The following is a 21,539-nucleotide window of genomic DNA, read 5'->3' as shown; positions in this document are numbered from 1 at the left end:
GCACGTGTTTGGATGCTCTTTTTTAAGGATTCCTAGTAAACAAGATTATTACTCGTGTTCTACGCCACAAATTCTGTTATTCCAAGAGATCCACAAGTATTTGCAACGGATGATGGGTGAGAATAAAGGGAAGAGAAGAAAGAGTAATACTCAGGTCTTTCTATGGAAAAAAACCATCCTCAGGTACCTGAGGAAATGTTTTCTATGGAAAAAACCATAGGAAAAAATTTCCTCAGCTCCCTGAGGATAGTTTTTTTTCCATAGGAAAAAATTTCCTCAGCTCCCTGAGGATAGTTTTTTCCATAGGAAAAAATTTCCTCAGCTCCCTGAGGATAGTTTTTTCCATAGGAAAAAATTTCCTCAGCTCCCTGAGGATAGTTTTTTCCATAGGAAAAAATTTCCTCAGCTCCCTGAGGATAGTTTTTTCCATAGGAAAAAATTTCCTCAGGTCCCTGAGGATAGTTTTTTCCATAGGAAAAAATTTCCTCAGCTCCCTGAGGATAGTTTTTCCATAGGAAAAAATTTCCTCAGCTCACTGAGGATAGTTTTTCCATAGGAAAAAATTTCCTCAGCTCCCTGAGCATAGTTTTTTCCATAGGAAAAAATTTCCTCAGCTCCCTGAGCATAGTTTTTTCCATAGGAAAAAATTTCCTCAGCTCCCTGAGGATAGTTTTTTCAATAGGAAAAAATTTCCTCAGCTCCCTGAGGATAGTTTTTTTCAATAGGAAAAAATTTTCTCAACTCCCTGAGGATAGTTTTTTTCAATAGGAAAAAATTTTCTCAGCTCCCTGAGGATAGTTTTTTCCACAGGGAAAATTTTCCTCAGGTCCCTGAGGATAGTTTTTTCCATAGGGAAAATTTTCCTCAGGTCCCTGAGGATAGTTTTTTCCATAGGAACTGAGGAAAATTTTTTCCATCCTCAGGTCCCTGAGGATAGTTTTTCCCATAGGAAAAATTTTCCTCCGGTCCCTGAGGATAGTTTTTTCCACAGGAAAAAATTTCCTCAGGTCCTTTCCTCAGGTTTTTTCCATAGGAAAAAATTTCCTCAGGTCCCTGAGGATAGTTTTTTTCCAAAGGAAAAAATTTCCTCAGGTCCCTGAGGTGAGTTTTTTCCAAAGGAAAAAATTTCCTCAGGTCCCTGAGGTGAGTTTTTTCCAAAGGAAAAAATTTCCTCAGGTCCCTGAGGTGAGTTTTTTCCAAAGGAAAAAATTTCCTCAGGTCCCTGAGGTGAGTTTTTTCCAAAGGAAAAAATTTCCTCAGGTCCCTGAGGTGAGTTTTTTCCATAGGAAAATTTTCCTCAGCTCCCTGAGGTGAGTTTTTCCCATAGGAAAATTTTCCTCAGCTCCATGAAGTGAGTTTTTCCCATAGGAAAAATTTTCATCAGGTCCCTGAGGATAGTTTTGCCCATAGGAAAAATTTTCCTCAGGTCCCTGAGGATAGTTTTGCCCATAGGAAAAATTTTCCTCAGGTCCCTGAGGATAGTTTTGACCATAGGAAAAAATTTCCTCAGGTCCCTGAGGATAGTTTTGCCCATAGGAAAAATTTTCCTCAGGTCCCTGAGGATAGTTTTTCCCATAGGAAATATTTTCCTCGAGACCCTGAAAATAGTTTTTCCCATAGGAACATTTTTCCTCAGTTCCCTGAGGAGAGTTTTTCCATAGGAAAGTTTTTTTTTTTTCATAGAAAAAATTTTCCTCAGGTCCCTGAGGACAGTTTTTTCGATTTTCCATGCCACAGTGCAAATCTATTTATGTAGTACTGCCAGACAGTTGGGGGAAAAATAATATAACAAAAATATGTATGTAGCACAATTTCTGTTCGCAAAACCTTTTTGTTGTACTTTTTTGCTTCAGTTCGTGATGGCATCCTTATCCGAACCCTCCTGCTCTCTCACCAAAAAATTACTCTCCACATCTGAAACGTATTTTCATCCTTACATTGCCATGGAAACTTTTGCCATCTGTAGAATTGTTGACTTGTAATGAGGAATAGCAAAGGCAAGTAAAGAACACCCGAGTGGAGGATTTGGAAATATGTCTTACATTTGGATGGTGGTGGGGTGACGGGGACGACAGGGTGTCAAATAGGCCATGGCTGTTGTGCTACAACAGCAACAACAACAGTAACAATGACATCCATAAAATAACGGCATTAATTTACACCCTTCATCCTCTCGCCCTCCCCGCACCTCATGGGTTTGCCTTTCCCACTCACATCAAGGGAAGTGGAAAACTAAGTAAAGTTATGGCATAATGATTGTTGGCATGTCCTTCGTCCTTCACAATACATGTGGAGCCTTGTCAGTGTCTGTATGTCTATGTGTGTGTGTTGTGTTTTGTGAATATTCTGCTAAATTTAAGTGTCTGGGGGCAGATACTAAGCAACGGCCAGTCATCCATTCCATTCCATTTTGTTTTTGTTTTTTTTTTTTGGTTGTGAGTGTGGGAGTTTGTCCTGGTTATATTTTGTACATTTATTCTGTTTTCGTTTAGGTGTGTGTGTGTGTGTGTGTGTGTGCGCTCCTCTCCTCACAACAATTTCCCACATTTCAATGCTTTCTGGGACTTTGTGGCATCTGAGTTATACATTATGGGGCGTTTTTTATTTATTTTTTTGTGGATAGCCTGTTGGGTAGTCTGCTTGCCTGTTACACTTTCTGCCATTTGTTTGTTGGAATTTTTGTAGAATTTCCATTCTTTTTTTGTTTGTTTTTTTCTTCCTAGCAAAGGATACAAAGTTTTGGGGTTTTATTTATGTTTTCTTTTTTCTTTTGTGGCCAGATGCATTCATTATTCATAAATTTAATTTAAGAACTTAAAGAAATCTCCCTTTGTTTTGATTTATTTGATGTTCATTATAAAATAAATAAATAAATAAATAAATAGTTTATATTAAATAGAGGACATCATTACTTTTTGAATTTTTTTTTTTATTGGAAAAAGGTTCTTTCGTATATTGACGGGAAGTTTTCCCACGGCTTTTTTTTATGAAATAAAATTTCTATGGAAAAAACCATCCTAAGGGACCTGAGGAAATTTTTTCCATGGAAAAAACCATCCTCAGGGACCTGAGGAAATTTTTTCCATGGAAAAAACCATCCTCAGGGACCTGAGGAAATTTTTTCCATGGAAAAAACCATCCTCAGGGACCTGAGGAAAATTTTTCTATGGAAAAAACCATCCTCAAGGAAAGGTGGTGATATTTTTCTGTGGAAGGGTCTCTTTAAGAATATGTCCTCCGCCAAGTGATTTTTTTATACGCTCAGCCATATGGCTACAGAGGGGATATATCATTTGATACGACCAAAACGTGTCTAGTCGAAATAACGGTTTTACACCCCAGGTTCCTTTAGATCAAACCCACTTCAGGAAATTTGGAGTCGATCTAGAGATGTCCGTCCTTCTGTCTGTCTGGCTGGCTGGTGCGCAAGATAACTCTCGAAGGGAGTATCCGATTTGGTCCAAACTTAGTACATCGAGATATTATTATCAAACTTAGATCGACTTCGAAGACGGGCAATATCGGTCCACTCCTTCGGCTACCTCTCACACAAAATTTCAACATTTTCAAAGAAAATAATTTACTGCACAGAAAGAGAAAGGAAAATCCGATTTTACTCCAACTTGGCATATCCTAATATTTGCGTCAGAGCTATGTCAGGTGTGAAAATATCGGTCCACTCCATCAAGTACCTCCCCCACAAAGGTTCCAAATTTTGAATTATTATAACTCTCATAAAATGTGATGTAAGACACCGATTGTCTTCAAAATTCACACATCCCAATATTTATATAAACCCAAGGTCTGGTGTTAAGATGGACAATATCGGTTCACTCCTTTTGGTACCTCCCCCACAAATGGTCGAAATGTTCAAAAAATACGTTTTTTGCACAGAAAGGGAAGCAATAATCTGATTTTGCTCTATTTTTGCAAATCCTAATATTTGCCTCAGTTCTCGGTCAAGTGCAAAAATCGATAATATCGATCCACTCCCTCAAGTACCTCCCCCACAAAGGGTCAACATTTTGAAAAATTATAACTCTCATAAAAAGTGATGTAAGAATCCGATTGTCTGCAAATTACACACATCACAATATTTTTATTAACCCAAGGTCTGGTGAGAAAATGCGATAAACCATCCACTCCTTCCGGTACCTCCCCCACAAAAGATCGAAATTTTGAATATCCATTAAGCTCATAAAACACGAAATTAACAACATCTAATTTTATTCAGACTTGGCCCATCTCAATATTTCCACCGACGCAAGATCTGCTATGTAGATGGTAGAGATCGGACCATTGCTTCTGGTACCTCCCCTACAAAGGGTCAAATTTTTGAAAAACCAAAAAGGTTATAAAATCCGAAATAAGCATCCGGTTCTCTTCATATTTTACTCATCCCATTATTTCTACTAACACAAGATCTGCTGTGAAGATGGTATATATCGGCGCACTTCTTCTGGTAGCTCCCCCACAAAGGGTCAAAATTTTGAATATCTATGCAGCTCAGAAAACGTGAAATTAACATCCGATTTCATTCAGACCTGGTACATCTCAATATTTCCATAAATACAAGATCTGTTATAAATATGGTAGAGATCGAACCATTTCTTCTGGTACCTCCCCCACAAAGGGTACAAAATTTTGAAAAACAAAACGCTCATAAAACTCGAAATAAGCATTCTCTTCTCTCTTCAAATTTTATACATTTTTTCCTTTACAAATTTTTTTGCTAACGCAAGATCTGCTGTGAAGTTGATATATATCTGCCAACCCCTTCTGGTACCTCACCCACAAAGGGTTACAATTTCCAATATGTATATGTGTCATAACTTGCGAAAAAAGTCGGAGATTCTGTACAATATGCTATCTAAATATTTCCCTTAACCAGAAATCTGATATGAATATGTAATTTATCGGAATTTATGATTTCGCATAAAATTGGATATAAATGTTCGATTTACTTCAAATTTCGCACATATCAATATTTTTAACAATACTTCGGTCCGCTCTATCTGTTACCTCACGTATATTTCTATATTTTCCAAAACATTTGCACATTTCTCATATAAATTAAAGGAAGTAGTCGATATAGTCCGAATCTGGCACGTTGTAATATTTCTTTCAGTCTTAGGTCAGATATGAATTGGTCAGAATTGGCCAACTGCTTCGGAACCTCCCCCATATAGGGTCAACAGTTTGAATAATCATAACTCAAGGCTGGAGGTATACATCTGTCGGCAAAATCGACTGATATTATTTTACTTGTTTCTATAGAAAAAAATCAGCTCAGGAGGATGTTTTTTTCTATAGAAAAATATTCCTCCGGAGGCTGTTTTTTTCTGTAGAAAAACATTACCCCGGAGGACGGGAAGTTTTCCATTGAAAGATTTTTTCCATAGAAAAAAAAACTATAGAAAAATATCTCGGATAATGTTTTTTTTTTATAGAAAAAAGGTCCCCTCAGGAACTGTGCTATAGCCATACGACGTATTAGGGAAAAAGAAAACTCCACACATTCACCAGTAATTATTAGCAGTGGATGTGGCGACGCAATGTCTCGCCGGCCATATGTAGCTGGCAGTTTCATTGCATGGAATATCTCTGTCCAATGCTTGTGTGTCGGCTGTTTTACCGAGTTCTTTATTTTTATACCCTCCACCATACTATGGAGGGTATATTAATTTTGTCATTCCGTTTGTAACTCCTCGAAATACCCATGTCAGACCCAACAAAGTATATATATTCTTGATCAGCGTAAAATTCTAAGACGATTTAGCCATGTCCGTCTGCCTGTCTGTGTGTCCGTCTGACTGCCTGTCTGTTGTAATCACGCTATCTTTCGAACAAATTGAGATAGAAGGCTAACAATTTGCACACATGTATATTTTGCCAGTAGGCAGGTTAAGTTCGTAAAGGGGCCATGTAGGTCCAAGTTATCATATAGCCACCATATAACGGTACCTCCCGATATTCGGTATTTTGATGATTTTAGAGACATTATTCACCGGAATTGTTTCAAATTTGGCATTTGAAGTACGTAATGGATACTACAGCCTAAGACAGAACATTATCTGTGCAGGTTCACGTTTTCGTGTAGCCCCCATATAACGGTACCCCCCCCCCAGATATTCGGTATTTTAATGATTTTAGCGACATTGTTTACCGGAATCGTTTCAAATTTGGTATTTGAAGTTCGTAATGGATACTACATTCTAAATCAAAAAATGAGCCATGTGGGTCCACGTCTTCATATAGCCCCCATATAACGGTACCCCCCGATATTCGGTATTTTGATGATTTTGCGACATTATTTAGCAGAATCAGCAGAATAATTTGGTATTTGAAGTTCGTAATAGATACTGCAGCATAAAACAGAAAATGGGCCATATAGGTCCACGTCTTCATATAGCCCCCATATAACGGTACCTACCGATATTCGGTATTTTGATGATTTCAGCGACATTATTCACCGGAATTGTTTCAAATTTGGCATTTGAAGTACGTAATGGATACTACAACCTAAGACAGAAAATTATCTGTGCAGGTTCACGTTTTCGTGTAGCCCCCATATAACGGTACCCCCCCCCCACGATATTCGGTATTTTAATGATTTTAGCGACATTGTTTACCGGAATCGTTTCAAATTTGATGTTTGAAGTTCGTAATGCATACTACATTCTAATTAAAAAAAATGAGAAATGTGGGCCCAGGTCTTCATATAGCCCCCATATAACGGTACCCCCCGATATTCGGTATTTTGATGATTTTAGCGACATTATTTAGCAGAATCAGCAGAATAATTTGATATTTGAAGTTCGTAATAGATACTGCAGCATAAAACAGAAAATGGGCCATATAGGTCCACGTCTTCATATAGCCCCCATATAACGGTACCTCCCGATATTCGGTATTTTGATGATTTTAGCGATATTATTTATCGGGATTGTTTCAAATTTCGCATGTGAAGTTCGTAATGGATACATCATCCCATGCCAGAAAATTATCAGTGCAGGTGCACGTCTTCGTATAGCCCCCATGTAACGGTGCCCCCCATATTCGGTATTTTGACGATTTTAGCGACATTATAAACAGATTTTTCTTCAAGTTTCGCATTTAAATAGTGTAATAACTTATGACAAAAGTTGCCTATGCAGGCCCACGTCGTCGTATAAGCATTCAGTATTTTTAAGATTTTAACAGAATTTTTAACGAATTTTATTTTTTGGAAATTGCCAAATTTGTACCAAATGGTGGAGGGTATTAAAAGTTCGGCCGGGCCGAACAGCTTTTTTACTTGTTCTTCACTTTGTTTGAATAATGACAAATATTCGAAACCCTTCTCACAAAACGGTTGGGGAATTTTGGCGGAAAATTTTCTGTGGAAAGTTTATTTTTGGAGATTCGAATACTATATTTAAATTAAAAATCATCTGGGTACTGATATTTTCTTTTTAAATAATCGAAATAGGTATCATTTTTTCTCCAGAACAGAATGTAATTTTTCAGGTTTAAAAAAACTACAAGATTCTCTTTCAAAAAAAAAAATGCATTTGATTCCTGGACATATCCATATTTTTCATTAACAAGGATAGTTTTATTCAGTCGAAAAAAAATCAACAGGTTCCTAAAAATTTATTTTTTTCTATGGAAAAAAGTTTCTAAAAATATACCATTGAAAAAATCCTTGGGTCTCCGAAAATTAATGTAGGAAAAACCTTAAGCTCCCGAAGAAATTTTTCTTTTGTTTTTGTTTTGCTACACACATATATTTCCCACAATTTTCCAAGTGTATACCTCAGTATCTTCGCAGTTGATGGCGCCAACAATACACATTTGGTGTGGTAAGACATGCCGCGAACATGGAAAATTTTAAGCAAATACTTTACTCCGTTATTACCTCCTTGAGTACAACTCATTCTCCTTGCCGATTGTTGGTCTAACGAAATTTTCTTGTTCATTACCACTTGGAATTTCATTGCCTTGCTTAACATTTCTGTGTTCTGCCGCCTTTTACCAACTGCCAGCAATTCAACATAGGTTCATGAACATAGTCAATGGATATGTGAGTTAGCAGCACGAACTTCCAAGAAAAAAAACGAAGAATAAGAAAAAAACAATGCCAACATCTTCACTTATCCCAAGCAAAAGTAAGACAAAATTCCTGGGCATACCGAGGAAACTGTTTTTCTGTAGAGAAAAAAAATCCCATTTCACGGAGCATGATTCCTTAAAAACCTAAGGAGTCGTTTCGATGGAAAAATATTTCTCTATAAGCTGAACCCACTCTTTGTGTAGGAAAAAATTCTCACTTGGCTGAGGGGACTTTTTCTCATAGGAAAAAATCCCTCAAGGAGAATAGTTCTTTAGGAAAAATTCGCACATTATGTATAAACCTTTTGTACAAAACTACTACTCAAGGAGATACCATGGGTCTCGATTAAAGCTAGACAACTGGAGGACTCTACCGCAAAACATCTTAATAAATACTCAAAAAAGGGGTACGGAGGGCTTAGAATGTCCGTCAAAATAAATTTACAATGAATTAGCAAAGACACACTTTAGGCAAAAAGAAACGGGTCTAGTTCCTTTGATGATCTGCATAGAATCACACTCTGAGTCGATTTATGCATGTCCGTCCGTCCGTATGTCTGTCTGTGCATGTATTTTTGTAAACAAAGTACAGTTCGCAGTTATTGCCCCATCCAGATTAAATTTTGCACAAATCATTTGTTTAGCCCAAGGACGAACCCTATTCAAATTGGAGATAATCGGTAAAAATTTAGATATAGCTCCAATATATATCTTCGTCCGATTTGCCTTTTATTGTGTACCAAACGTGTAATATCAGACCGAATAGTATGGAATTTTGCACATACAACCAAATTAGGCCTCAAAATAAGTACGCCAAATTTTATCGAAATCGGTTCAGATATAGATATAGCTCCCATATATATTGTTCATCCGATTTGTTATTTTAGTCCTCCGCAGCCGTAAAATGCACTCTGTAACAACAATATTTGGGGAAATATATCAAATATAGCTCAGAAATAACTTTGCTAAATTTTATCGAGATCGGTTTGGATTTGGATATATCTCCCATATATAACTTCGTCCGATTTACTTTTTATTGTGCACCAAACGTCTAATATTTGCCCAAATGGGATGAAATTTGGCACTTACGACCGAATTGAGTCTAGAAGCTAGTATGTCAAATTTGGTGAAGATCGGTTCAGATATAGCCATAGCTCCCATATATATTGTTCATATGACTTGTTATATTTGTTACCCACAGCCGTAATATGTACTCTATAACAACAATAATTCGGGAAATATATCAAATACAGCTCAGAAATATCTTTGCCAAATTTTATCGAGATCGGATATCGAATCGGATGTAGCTCCCATATATATTTTTATCCGATTTCAAATTAATTGTGCACCAAATGGGCAATACAAGTCCGAATTTAAAAGATACAAGTGCTTCGGCATATTTAGTCTTTTAGACTCCAATTTATAATTATAATCAAGCGTGTATAATTGAATTCTCCCATAAAAACTTTTAATTGTTATGTGGAGCTCTACTAAATTAGCAAAGTGGTGTAGGGTATCATAAAGTCGGCCCCGCCCGACATTAAGACTTTCTTTACTGGTTTTAAGATTTTAACTGAATTTTTAATGGATTTTATTTATTTATTTATTTATTTATTATTTATTTTTTTTTTTGAACTCAAAATGGTGGAGGCGGAGTTTATTCAAAGTTCGGTCCTTTTTTACTCGTTCTTATTTGTTTTTTGTTTTATTTAAAATGATTGCTTCAATTATTAATTTTTTTTTAAAACATTAATCAATTTCTTTCTTCTCTCCTTCCTTACAGGTAAGTTGTATATTAGTAGGCCCATGACCCTGGGTAAGTGTTTATACTGGTTACATGTATTATTCTTTATTAAGATAAATCCAAAGAATTTTCCAAAAAGTCCTGAATTTGGCAACGTTTTTTTTCTTTTTCAATATCCTCTTGTTTAGTCGAAAACACTCTTCAAGCCCTGAAGTTCTGATAACGATAGAATCGTTTCTTTTGAGTCCGTGTCGAATATAATTTTATTATATTGCCGTATTTTATTTTAAGGATTAAGGATCTCAGGATTTTCAAGAAAGGTCCCTTTAACCAGTCTCTGGCAATGCCTTTTTTGTAATATTTAATTTTTCTCCAAAGAAATAACTCTTCATGACCCTCCCTTTTCCCAATAACTTACCAGGTCAAATTGAATACTAAATAATAACTTCCCCACCTCCCCATCGTCCTGCCCTGTTCGTGTGGATACTCTGCGTGCCAGCAGCAGACTTCTCGTGTCATTCTCTTTTTCCGTTGTTGTTGTTGTTTCGTGGAAAATCTATTTATAAAATAAATACTCTCGCCCAATACGTCATAAATTAGGTTCCCCCCAAATGGAAATGGGTCTGTGTGTGTGTGTGTGTGCGGTTACTTCTATTTTTTCCTCCTCCATCATCCAGCCGAATATGGTGCGATTGTTAAAGCCCACGTGTTCTAACTAAGCGTAGGTTTCCAACAAAAATTCCCCCTCAGGTGAGCTAAAGCAGTAACAAGAATTTCCACGTCTCTTTGGTGTTTTTCCTTGTCCTCTCCGCTTTTACAAAAATACCTGAAGTTCGAGTTGAGTTCATGGAAAAAGGCGGGAAAGGATAAGAAGGAGAGATGTAATTTCAATTGGTTTTTCAATTTTATTCACGTTTTTATAACCGAATTCTATTTTTGTCTTGAAAAAACAAAAACAAATAGAAATAGAAATTCCTTAATTGCGTTTTAAAGTTATCAAAAACCAGGTGATTTTTGAGGGAGAGTGGGGGGAGGGTAGTGGAAGAGGTGTAAAAATAATAGTTATTTTTCCTTGGGACTTGAAATTAAAAAAAAAAAAAAACATGCCCCCAGCCTTGACTTATGATTACTCAAACTGTTGATTCTTTATGGGGGAGGTTCGGAAGCAGCTGGCCAATATTGAACAATTCGTGGGTGACCTGACTGATATAAATATTACAGCGTGACAAATTTGGACTATATTGTACTTTATATGAGATATGTGAAAATTTTTGGAAAATATGGAAATATGTGAGAGGTAACAGATACAGGGTGAGATAAAAAAAACTGCAACAAAGTCAAATGCCATTTTTTTTTTCATTTTTTTTTTTTAGAAAAATTTAATTTAATTAAAGCAAAAAATGTCGGAAATAGCATCAACGTTTAGATTTGTTCGAATTGGTCACCTTTGGCATGAATTATGGCCTTCAAACGGCAAATAAAACCGTCACACGCTGCCCGAATGTTGCTCTGTGGTATTTTGGCCCATTCTTCCCGGCGAAGCGCTTGCTTGCGGTGATCGACACTTTGGTATTTTTAGTGCCAACCTTGCTTTTCAAAATACTCCAGGCACAATAGTCCAACGAGGATTGGTATCCGGAGATTTTGGTGGCCATTGTGCGCTGGAAATGAAGCGAGGAACCTCATTTTGTAACCATTCTTGGGTGGCGCTTGCTGACTGCAATTGTGCTGTGTCCTGTTGGAATGTCCAAGGTCTGCGGCCAAAATGTTTACGGGCCTGCGTGGCTTTAATACACCCTCCAAGAATATTTTCGCGATAATATTCGGCCTTTATTCTGATGCCGCGAGCAGAGAGCGATCATCAGCTGTTATGGCGGCCCACACCATCACCATGAGTTGAATGCTTATTTCCCTTTTTTCGTTTTTTTTTTTTTTTCTCCAAATCTTGAACCCTATGTGAGAGGGGCACCAGCAGAAATAGTCCGATCTCTACCATCTTCATAACAGATCTTGTGTTGATAGAAATATTGAGATGTGTCAAGTCCGAATGGAATCGGATGTTAATTTCGCGATTTAAGAGCTTCATTGATACTCAAAAATTCCCTTTGTGGGGGAGGTACCAGAGGGAGTGGACCGATTTATTCCATCTTCACAGCAGATCTTGTGTTGATAGAAATATTGGGATGTGTGAAATATGAAGAGAAATGGATGCTTATTTCGGATTTTTTTTAATCGTTTTGATTGTTTAAAACATTGACCCTTTGTGGGGAAGGTACCAGAAGGAATAGTCCGAACTCTACCATTTTTATTATAGATCTTGTGTTGATAGAAATATTGGGAGTCGGATGGGTATTTCGGATTTAATAATCTTTTTGGTTATTCAAAATATTGACACTTTCTGGGGGGAGGTACCAGAAAGAGTGGTCCGATCTCTACCATCTTTATAACAGATCCTGTGTTGATGGAAATATTGAGATGTGACAAGTTCGAATGGAATCGGATGTTAATTTCGTGTTTTATGAGCTTCATGAATACACAAATTTTTGACCCTTTAGGGGAGAGGTACCAAAAGGAGTGGACCGATATATTCCATCCTCACACCAGAACCTTGGGTTACTAAAAATATTGTGATATTTGTAATTTGTAGACAATAAATTATATAAGTGTTCTAATTATTTAAAATGTTGACGCTATGTGGGGGAGATACTTGATTCTAACACTGATGCAAATATTAGGATTTGCAAAGTTGGGATTTGCAAAATTGGATTATCCTTTCCCTTTTTGTGCAGTAAAATATTTTTGTGGGGATTTGACCGATATAGCCCATCTCCGAACTCGATCTAAGTTTGATAATAATAACATTACGATGTACCAAGTTTGGGCCGAATTGGATACTCCCTTCGAGAGTTATCGTTAGAACCAGCCCGACAGACTGACGGACGGACGGATATCGCTAGATCAATTCCAAATGTCCTGAAACGGATTTTGTACCACAGATACCTAGGGTCTAACGCATACGGCAGGTTTTGGCCGTATCAAATGATATATAACCTCTGTAGCCATATCCTTGAGGGTATGAAAATCCACATTTGTTGCACCGCTGATCCTTCAAAAATAAAGTTTAAAGGCCCTGATAGTCCTTGCAAATGTATTGATAAAAATCCACGCTTGACTATTGGCCCCTGTAATTTGTTTCCGGTTTGTCCTTGATTTTTTTTTTTAATACACTCCGGTCAGTCAGCCCTCGGAAAATTAAATTAAAAAACACATTTGATGGCACGGTGGTCCTAGAAAAACAATTTAAAAAAAAATATATTTTCAAGGACTATAGGTCCTTGATAAAATGATCTTTAAATGGCCCATTTTTCAAAGATGATTTTATAAAGGACCTATAGTCCTCGAGTTAATTTTTTTTTTTTGTTGGTCTGTTGTTTCTCTTGGCCCTTGAAACAATGGTTTAAAAATCCAAGTTTGTTGATCCTTGAATCAATTATTTTTAAAAATCCACATTTTATGATCCATGAAGAAATTACTTTAAACCAGTAAAGAAAGTCTTAGAAAGTCAGGCAGGGCCGACTTTATGATAACCTACACCACTTTGCTAATTTAGTAGAGGTCCGCATAACAATTAAAAGTTTTTATGGGAGAATTCAATTATGATTTGAAGTCTAAAAGACTAAATATGCCGAAGCATTTGCAACTTTTAAATTCGGACTTGTATTGCCCATTTGGTGCACAATTAATTTGAAATCGGATAAAGATATATATGGGAGCTATATCCAAATCGGAATCGATCTCGATAAACTTTGGCAAAGATATTTCCGAGCTGTATTTGATATATTTCCCTGAATATCGTTCTTACGGAGTGCATATTACGGCTGTGGGTAACAAATACAACAAATCGGATAAACAATATATATGGGAGCTATAGCTATATCTGAACCGATCTTCACTAAATTTGGCATACTAGCTTCTAGACTCAATTCGGTCGTAAGTGCCGAATTCCATCCCATTTGGACAAATATTAGACGTTTGGTGCACAATAAAAGGTAAATCGGACGAAGTTATATATGGAAGCTACATCGAAATCTGAACCGATCTCGATAAAATTTAGCAAAGGTATTTCTGAGCTGTATTTGATATATTTCCCCAAATATTGTTGTTACAGAGTGCATATTACGGCTGCGGAGGACAAAAATAACAAATCGGATGAAAAATATATATGGGAGCTATATCTGAACCGATTTCGATCAAATTTGGCATACTTATTTTCAGGTCTAATTTGGTTGTATGTGCAAAATGTCATACTATTCAGGTTGATATTACACGTTTGATGCACAATAAAAGGCAAATCGGACAAAGATATATATGGGAGCTGTAGCTAGATTTTGACCGATTATGTCCAATTTCAATAGGGTTCGTCCTTGGGCCAAACAAATGATTTGTGCAAAATTTCATCGGGATCGGGTAAGAAATGCGAACTGTACTTTGTTTACAAAAATACATGGACAGACGGACGGACGGACAGGCATAAATCGACTCAGAATGTGACTCTATGCAGATCATCAAAAGAAACTATGGGTCTATCTCGTTTCCTGTTGCCTGTTACAAACAAATGCACAAAGACATAATACCCTGACCACCTTGTGGTGTAGGGTATACAAATTAAAATTTGTTGGTCTGTCGGTCCATGAAAAAAATATTTTTAAAAATGCAAGGTTTTTGTTGGTCCTTGAAAAAAAAATTATTTTAAATCAAAGTTTAAAGATCCTTGAAAATGTTTCTTTGTTGGTCCTTGAAAAAATAAATATTTAAAATAATCCAAACACATTTTTTTCAGAGACAGCGGCGAACGTAGCTTCTTTAAAAAAAAGCTTGAAAGACTAAAGCGATCTGCAATCTAAAAATACACATTTTTCAAGTCCACAGACCTCGTGACCTAAAATAAATATTTTTTTTCAAAGATTTTAAAAACCTTAGAATTTATGTTTTTTTTAATATTTTTTATACCTTTTTCCCATACAAGGTTCATGGATTTTTTTTTAAATATTTTTCCAAAAATAAATTTTATAGTTTTGCACTTCGCTCTCCTCCCCCCTCCATCACTCCAAATAATTATTATCAATTCTTGCGGTTCTCCTCATCCATCCAAAATATATCACATCATTTTCCTAATCAGCACTGCCGCCACGGTTTCATTTTCCGAGCGATAATAATGGCAGCGGCATTTATTGCCTGTCAGCTGCTTGTATTAATCACTTTTAGTTTAGATTGTGAGCTGTGGTTGCCCCCGCTCTTCTTCTTGTTATTGTTATTGTTGTCTTTGTTGTAGTTATGGATGACAGGTCTGTGTAGTTAACCACAGTGTCTTATCTGACGATATGCCAGCCACCCAGCCAACTAGGCAAATAAGCTAGCGAGCTAGTGATAGGGCACCTCCCCCTTGTGTGTCTTTGGCGAATATTACTGCCACAGCCGGTTTACAGTTATATTGCCGTCATTCCTTCGCACAATCACACAACGTGAACTGTATTCGCAGAGGTTATCACTGCACACACGCACTCACATGCAGATAATGTATCTCCCATAATCTGGTGGCTGGTGAGCTGGAATTTGGTGTTCCATTTAATGAAAACGGGGAATTGGACCACAGATAGTCAGACACGAAGTAAGGGACAGAAAAATCGAAAAACAGGAAATATTTAACGCGATATATCCATGAAAGTAAGCCCTCTCCTATTTTGCAGGCTCTCTCTCTTTCCCACTCTCTGGATCTAGTGAAAAATATTTTTGATAACTGAATTTTGATTCAATTTTTTATAATATATTATTTATTTATTTTTTTGTTTTTTGTATTTTAAGCAGAATTTTGTTTTTAAATCGCATTTTTCAACAATTAAATTCTGTTGCATCATTTTATTGTTCAAAGCGCAATAAAGCAGAAACCGTTTGTGGAAATGCTGGTGATGATGAGTTTTGTTTGGAATCCCACAGCCCAATTAACAAATTGTTGATTTTTATTAATAATAAATGAATTGAAAAACGTAGGCGAAGAGAGAGAATGGGATAGAAGATTTCAAAAAATATTTTTAAAAAAACAACAGACCTCCAAAAAAGGTTTTTATACCCTACACCACAAGGTGGTCAGGGTATTATGTCTTTGTGCATTTGTTTGTAACAGGCAAAAGGAAACGAGATAGACCCATAGTTCCTTTTGATGATATGCATAGAATCACACTCTGAGTCGATTTATGCATGTCCGTCCGTCTGTCCATGTATTTTTCTAAAACAAAGTACAGTTCGCATTTATTACCCGATCCAGATGAAATTTTGCACAAAACATTTATTTGGCCCAAGGACGAACTCTATTGAAATTGGAGATAATCGGTCAAAATTTAGATATAGCTCCCACATATATCTTCGTCCGATTTGCCTTTTATTGTGCACCAAACTTGTAATATCAGCCAGAATAGTGTGGAATTTTGCACATACAACCAAATTAGGCCTGAAAATAAGTATGCCAAATTTTATTGAAATCGGTTCAGATATAGCTATAGCTCCCATATATATTGTTGATCCGATTTGTTATTTTTGTTCTCCGCAGCCGTAATATGCACTCTGTAACAACAATATTTGGAGAAATATATCAAATACACCTTGGAAATACCTTTGGTTAATTTTATCGAGATCGGTTCAGATTTGGATATAGCTCCCATATAGAATTTACTCCGATTTACCTTTTATTGTGCACCAAACGTCTAATATTTGTCCAAATGGCACTTACGACCGAATGTCAAATTTGGTGAAGATCGGTTCAGTTATAGATATAGCTCCCATATATACTGTTCATCCGATTTGTTACCCACAGCCGTAATATGCCCTCCGTAACAACGATATTCAGGGACATATATCAAATACAGCTCGGAAATAGTTTTGCCAAATTTTATCGAGATCGGTTCAGATTTGGATATAGCTCCCATATATATCTTTATCCGATTTCAAATTAATTGTGCACCAAATGGGCAATACAAGTCCGAATTTAAAAGATACAAATGCTTCGGCATATTTAGTCCTTTTGAACTTTAAATTATAATTATAATTATAATTATAGCGTGTATGATTGAATTCTCCCATAAAAACTTTTAATTGTTATGCGGAGCATAACCCCGCCCGACTTTAAGACTTTTTTTACTGGTTTAAATTGTATTTGTTCGAGAACTAAGAGTCAAAAATACGTGGATTTATTTCAATATTTTTTTTAATAACAAGGATCAGCGGTCAAAAACCATGGAATATTTGTAATTTTTTTCAAGGTTTTTTTTAATATTTTTATCGAGGACCAAGGATTTTCAAGGATAACTTTTCAATGCTATGACAAAAAAATCCCAAAATTGGATTTTTTAAGCATTTTCAAAAATATTTTTTTTTCAAGGACCACCGACCTCCAAACGTGTACAAAAATATTTTCTAAGGATTTTTTAAAAAAAAATTTCTACATAGACTTTCAAATAAGAATCTTTTTAAAACATGTTCCTTAAAGGAACACTGACCTCCAAGGATTTTTTCAAAACATAACTTAAGGATCGACAGACCTTCAAACGGCGATTTTTTAAAGATATTATTCAAGGTTTTTTTTATTTCATTCAAAAGGACCAAAACAGACTTGGATTTTTTTTAATATTGTTTCAAGGAACAAAACAAATGTGCATTTCTTAAATTTCTTTTAAGGAACAAAACGTTTTTTTTTTAATATAATTTCAAAACCCAAACTAATTTGAATTTTTTCCTATGTTTTCTTAAGGACCAAATTGGACTTGGATTTCTTTAACATTTTTTTACAAGGACCAAAACAGACGTGATTTTTTTTAAGTAGATTGGACGTGGATTTCTTTAAAAAAAAAATTTCCAAGGACCAAAACAGACGTGAATTTTTTTAAAACTTTTTCAATTGTTATCTTTTTTTACTATTTTTTCAAGGACTAAACGTGCATTTTCAAAGGCCAAAATAGTCGTGATTTTTTTTAGAAATTTTTTTATCAAAAACAAACGGACCTTCCAACGTTGATTTTTTGTAAAAATATATTTTCATGGCCCAAAACAGACGTGGACTTTCTTTAATCTTTTCAAAGAACCAAACCAAGCGTGGATTTTTTAAAAAGGTTTTTTTTCAAGGACCAAAAGTAACGTTGATTTTTTAAAAATACATTTTGAAGGTCCAAAATATGTTTTTAAGGACCAAACGGACGTGTATTTAAAAACAATTATTTTTTCAAGGATCAAATTTTCTTCCAACGTGGATTTTTTTCGAGGACCAACCTTCATTTTTATGAAAATATTTTTCAATGATCAACGGGCCTTCAATACTGCATTTTTTTTTTAAATATTTTTCAAGGATCAAAACGAACGTGGATTTTTTAAAATATTTTTTCATGGATCAAAACGGACCTGGATTTTTTAAAAATATTTTTCAAGGATCAAAACGAACGTGGATTTTTAAAAATATTTTTTAAGGATCAAAACGGACGTGGATTTTTTTTAAAATATTTTTTAAGGATCAAAACGGACGTGGATTTTTAAAAATATTTTTTAAGGATCAAAACGGACGTGGATTTTTTAAAAATATTTTTTAAGGATCAAAACGGACGTGGATTTTTTAAAAATATTTTTAAGGATCAAAACGGACGTGGATTTTTTAAAAATATTTTTTAAGGATCAAAACGGACGTGGATTTTTTAAAAATATTTTTTAAGGATCAAAACGGACGTGGATTTTTTAAAAATATTTTTTAAGGATCAAAACGGACGTGGATTTTTTAAAAATATTTTTTAAGGATCAAAACGGACGTGGATTTTTTAAAAATATTTTTTAAGGATCAAAACGGACGTGGATTTTTTAAAAATATTTTTTAAGGATCAAAACGGACGTGGATTTTTTAAAAATATTTTTTAAGGATCAAAACGGACGTGGATTTTTTAAAAATATTTTTTAAGGATCAAAACGGACGTGGATTTTTTAAAAATATTTTTTAAGGATCAAAACGGACGTGGATTTTTTAAAAATATTTTTTAAGGATCAAAACGGACGTGGATTTTTTAAAAATATTTTTTAAGGATCAAAACGGACGTGGATTTTTTAAAAATATTTTTTAAGGATCAAAACGGACGTGGATTTTTTAAAAATATTTTTAAGGATCAAAACGGACGTGGATTTTTTAAAAATATTTTTAAGGATCAAAACGGACGTGGATTTTTTAAAAATATTTTTTAAGGATCAAAACGGACGTGGATTTTTTAAAAATATTTTTTAAGGATCAAAACGGACGTGGATTTTTTAAAAATATTTTTTAAGGATCAAAACGGACGTGGATTTTTTAAAAATATTTTTTAAGGATCAAAACGGACGTGGATTTTTTAAAAATATTTTTTAAGGATCAAAACGGACGTGGATTTTTTAAAAATATTTTTTAAGGATCAAAACGGACGTGGATTTTTTAAAAATATTTTTTAAGGATCAAAACGGACGTGGATTTTTTAAAAATATTTTTTAAGGATCAAAACGGACGTGGATTTTTTAAAAATATTTTTTAAGGATCAAAACGGACGTGGATTTTTAAAAATATTTTTTAAGGATCAAAACGGACGTGGATTTTTTAAAAATATTTTTTAAGGATCAAAACGGACGTGGATTTTTTAAAAATATTTTTTAAGGATCAAAACGGACGTGGATTTTTTAAAAATATTTTTTAAGGATCAAAACGGACGTGGATTTTTTAAAAATATTTTTAAGGATCAAAACGGACGTGGATTTTTTAAAAATATTTTTAAGGATCAAAACGGACGTGGATTTTTTAAAAATATTTTTTAAGGATCAAAACGGACGTGGATTTTTTAAAAATATTTTTTAAGGATCAAAACGGACGTGGATTTTTTAAAAATATTTTTTAAGGATCAAAACGGACGTGGATTTTTTAAAAATATTTTTTAAGGATCAAAACGGACGTGGATTTTTTAAAAATATTTTTTAAGGATCAAAACGGACGTGGATTTTTTAAAAATATTTTTTAAGGATCAAAACGGACGTGGATTTTTTAAAAATATTTTTTAAGGATCAAAACGGACGTGGATTTTTTAAAAATATTTTTTAAGGATCAAAACGGACGTGGATTTTTTAAAAATATTTTTTAAGGATCAAAACGGACGTGGATTTTTTAAAAATATTTTTTAAGGATCAAAACGGACGTGGATTTTTTAAAAATATTTTTTAAGGATCAAAACGGACGTGGATTTTTTAAAAATATTTTTTAAGGATCAAAACGGACGTGGATTTTTTAAAAATATTTTTTAAGGATCAAAACGGACGTGGATTTTTTAAAAATATTTTTTAAGGATCAAAACGGACGTGGATTTTTTAAAAATATTTTTAAGGATCAAAACGGACGTGGATTTTTTAAAAATATTTTTTAAGGATCAAAACGGACGTGGATTTTTTAAAAATATTTTTTAAGGATCAAAACGGACGTGGATTTTTTAAAAATATTTTTTAAGGATCAAAACGGACGTGGATTTTTTAAAAATATTTTTTAAGGATCAAAACGGACGTGGATTTTTTAAAAATATTTTTTAAGGATCAAAACGGACGTGGATTTTTTAAAAATATTTTTTAAGGATCAAAACGGACGTGGATTTTTTAAAAATATTTTTTAAGGATCAAAACGGACGTGGATTTTTTAAAAATATTTTTTAAGGATCAAAACGGACGTGGATTTTTTAAAAATATTTTTTAAGGATCAAAACGGACGTGGATTTTTTAAAAATATTTTTTAAGGATCAAAACGGACGTGGATTTTTTAAAATATTTTTTAAGGATCAAAACGGACGTGGATTTTTTAAAAATATTTTTTAAGGATCAAAACGGACGTGGATTTTTTAAAAATATTTTTTAAGGATCAAAACGGACGTGGATTTTTAAAAATATTTTTAAGGATCAAAACGGACGTGGATTTTTTAAAAATATTTTTTAAGGATCAAAACGGACGTGGATTTTTTAAAAATATTTTTTAAGGATCAAAACGGACGTGGATTTTTTAAAAATATTTTTTAAGGATCAAAACGGACGTGGATTTTTTAAAAATATTTTTTAAGGATCAAAACGGACGTGGATTTTTTAAAAATATTTTTAAGGATCAAAACGGACGTGGATTTTTTAAAAATATTTTTTAAGGATCAAAACGGACGTGGATTTTTTAAAAATATTTTTTAAGGATCAAAACGGACGTGGATTTTTTAAAAATATTCCAATTTTTAAAAATAATTGTTAAAGGACCAAATGTTCTTTAAGCGTGGATTTTTAAAAATAATTGTTAAAGGACCAAATGTTCTTTAAGCGTGGAATTTTTAAAAATAATTGTTAAAGGACCAAATGTTCTTTAAGCGTGGATTTTTAAAAATAATTGTTAAAGGACCAAATGTTCTTTAAGCGTGGATTTTTAAAAATAATTGTTAAAGGACCAAATGTTCTTTAAGCGAGGATTTTTAAAAATTATTTTTAAATATATTTTAAAGGAAGATTTCTTTCCGAATCTGGTTTTTAAAATAAAACTTTAAATATATTTTCAGAACCAAATTTTTTCAAGGACCAAACCTGTATTTTTGAAATAATTTTTAAATATATATTTCAAGGACCGCATGTTCTTCAAATGTGG

General features: G+C 34.2%; 2 protein-coding genes across 3 annotated transcripts in view; one reads left to right on the top strand and one right to left on the bottom strand.

The window, feature by feature from the left end:
* The window catches only part of LOC101887834 (uncharacterized), a 188,964-nt gene that overhangs the window by 31,435 nt on the left and 135,990 nt on the right, over positions 1 to 21,539 (top strand). Inside the window, exon 1 of one of the 2 annotated variants that reach the window (XM_059130803.1) lies at positions 9,890 to 9,910. The exons of the other annotated variant lie outside the window; for it this stretch is intronic. Within the exon in view, the coding sequence (XP_058986786.1) occupies positions 9,901 to 9,910 (10 nt within the window). The 5' untranslated portion in view covers positions 9,890 to 9,900. Of the gene's footprint in view, positions 1 to 9,889; positions 9,911 to 21,539 lie in introns of those variants that run through there. 2 annotated transcript variants of the gene reach the window in all.
* LOC101899842 (G-protein coupled receptor dmsr-1) overlaps positions 1 to 21,539 on the bottom strand; it is a 455,946-nt gene that overhangs the window by 326,208 nt on the left and 108,199 nt on the right. The gene's annotated exons all lie outside the window — the stretch shown is intronic.

The sequence above is a fragment of the Musca domestica genome, unplaced genomic scaffold (genome assembly GCF_030504385.1).
Source record: "Musca domestica strain aabys unplaced genomic scaffold, Musca_domestica.polishedcontigs.V.1.1 8, whole genome shotgun sequence".
NCBI classification, from domain to species: Eukaryota; Metazoa; Arthropoda; class Insecta; order Diptera; family Muscidae; genus Musca; species Musca domestica.
This window is presented reverse-complemented; position numbering and strand designations above follow the sequence as displayed.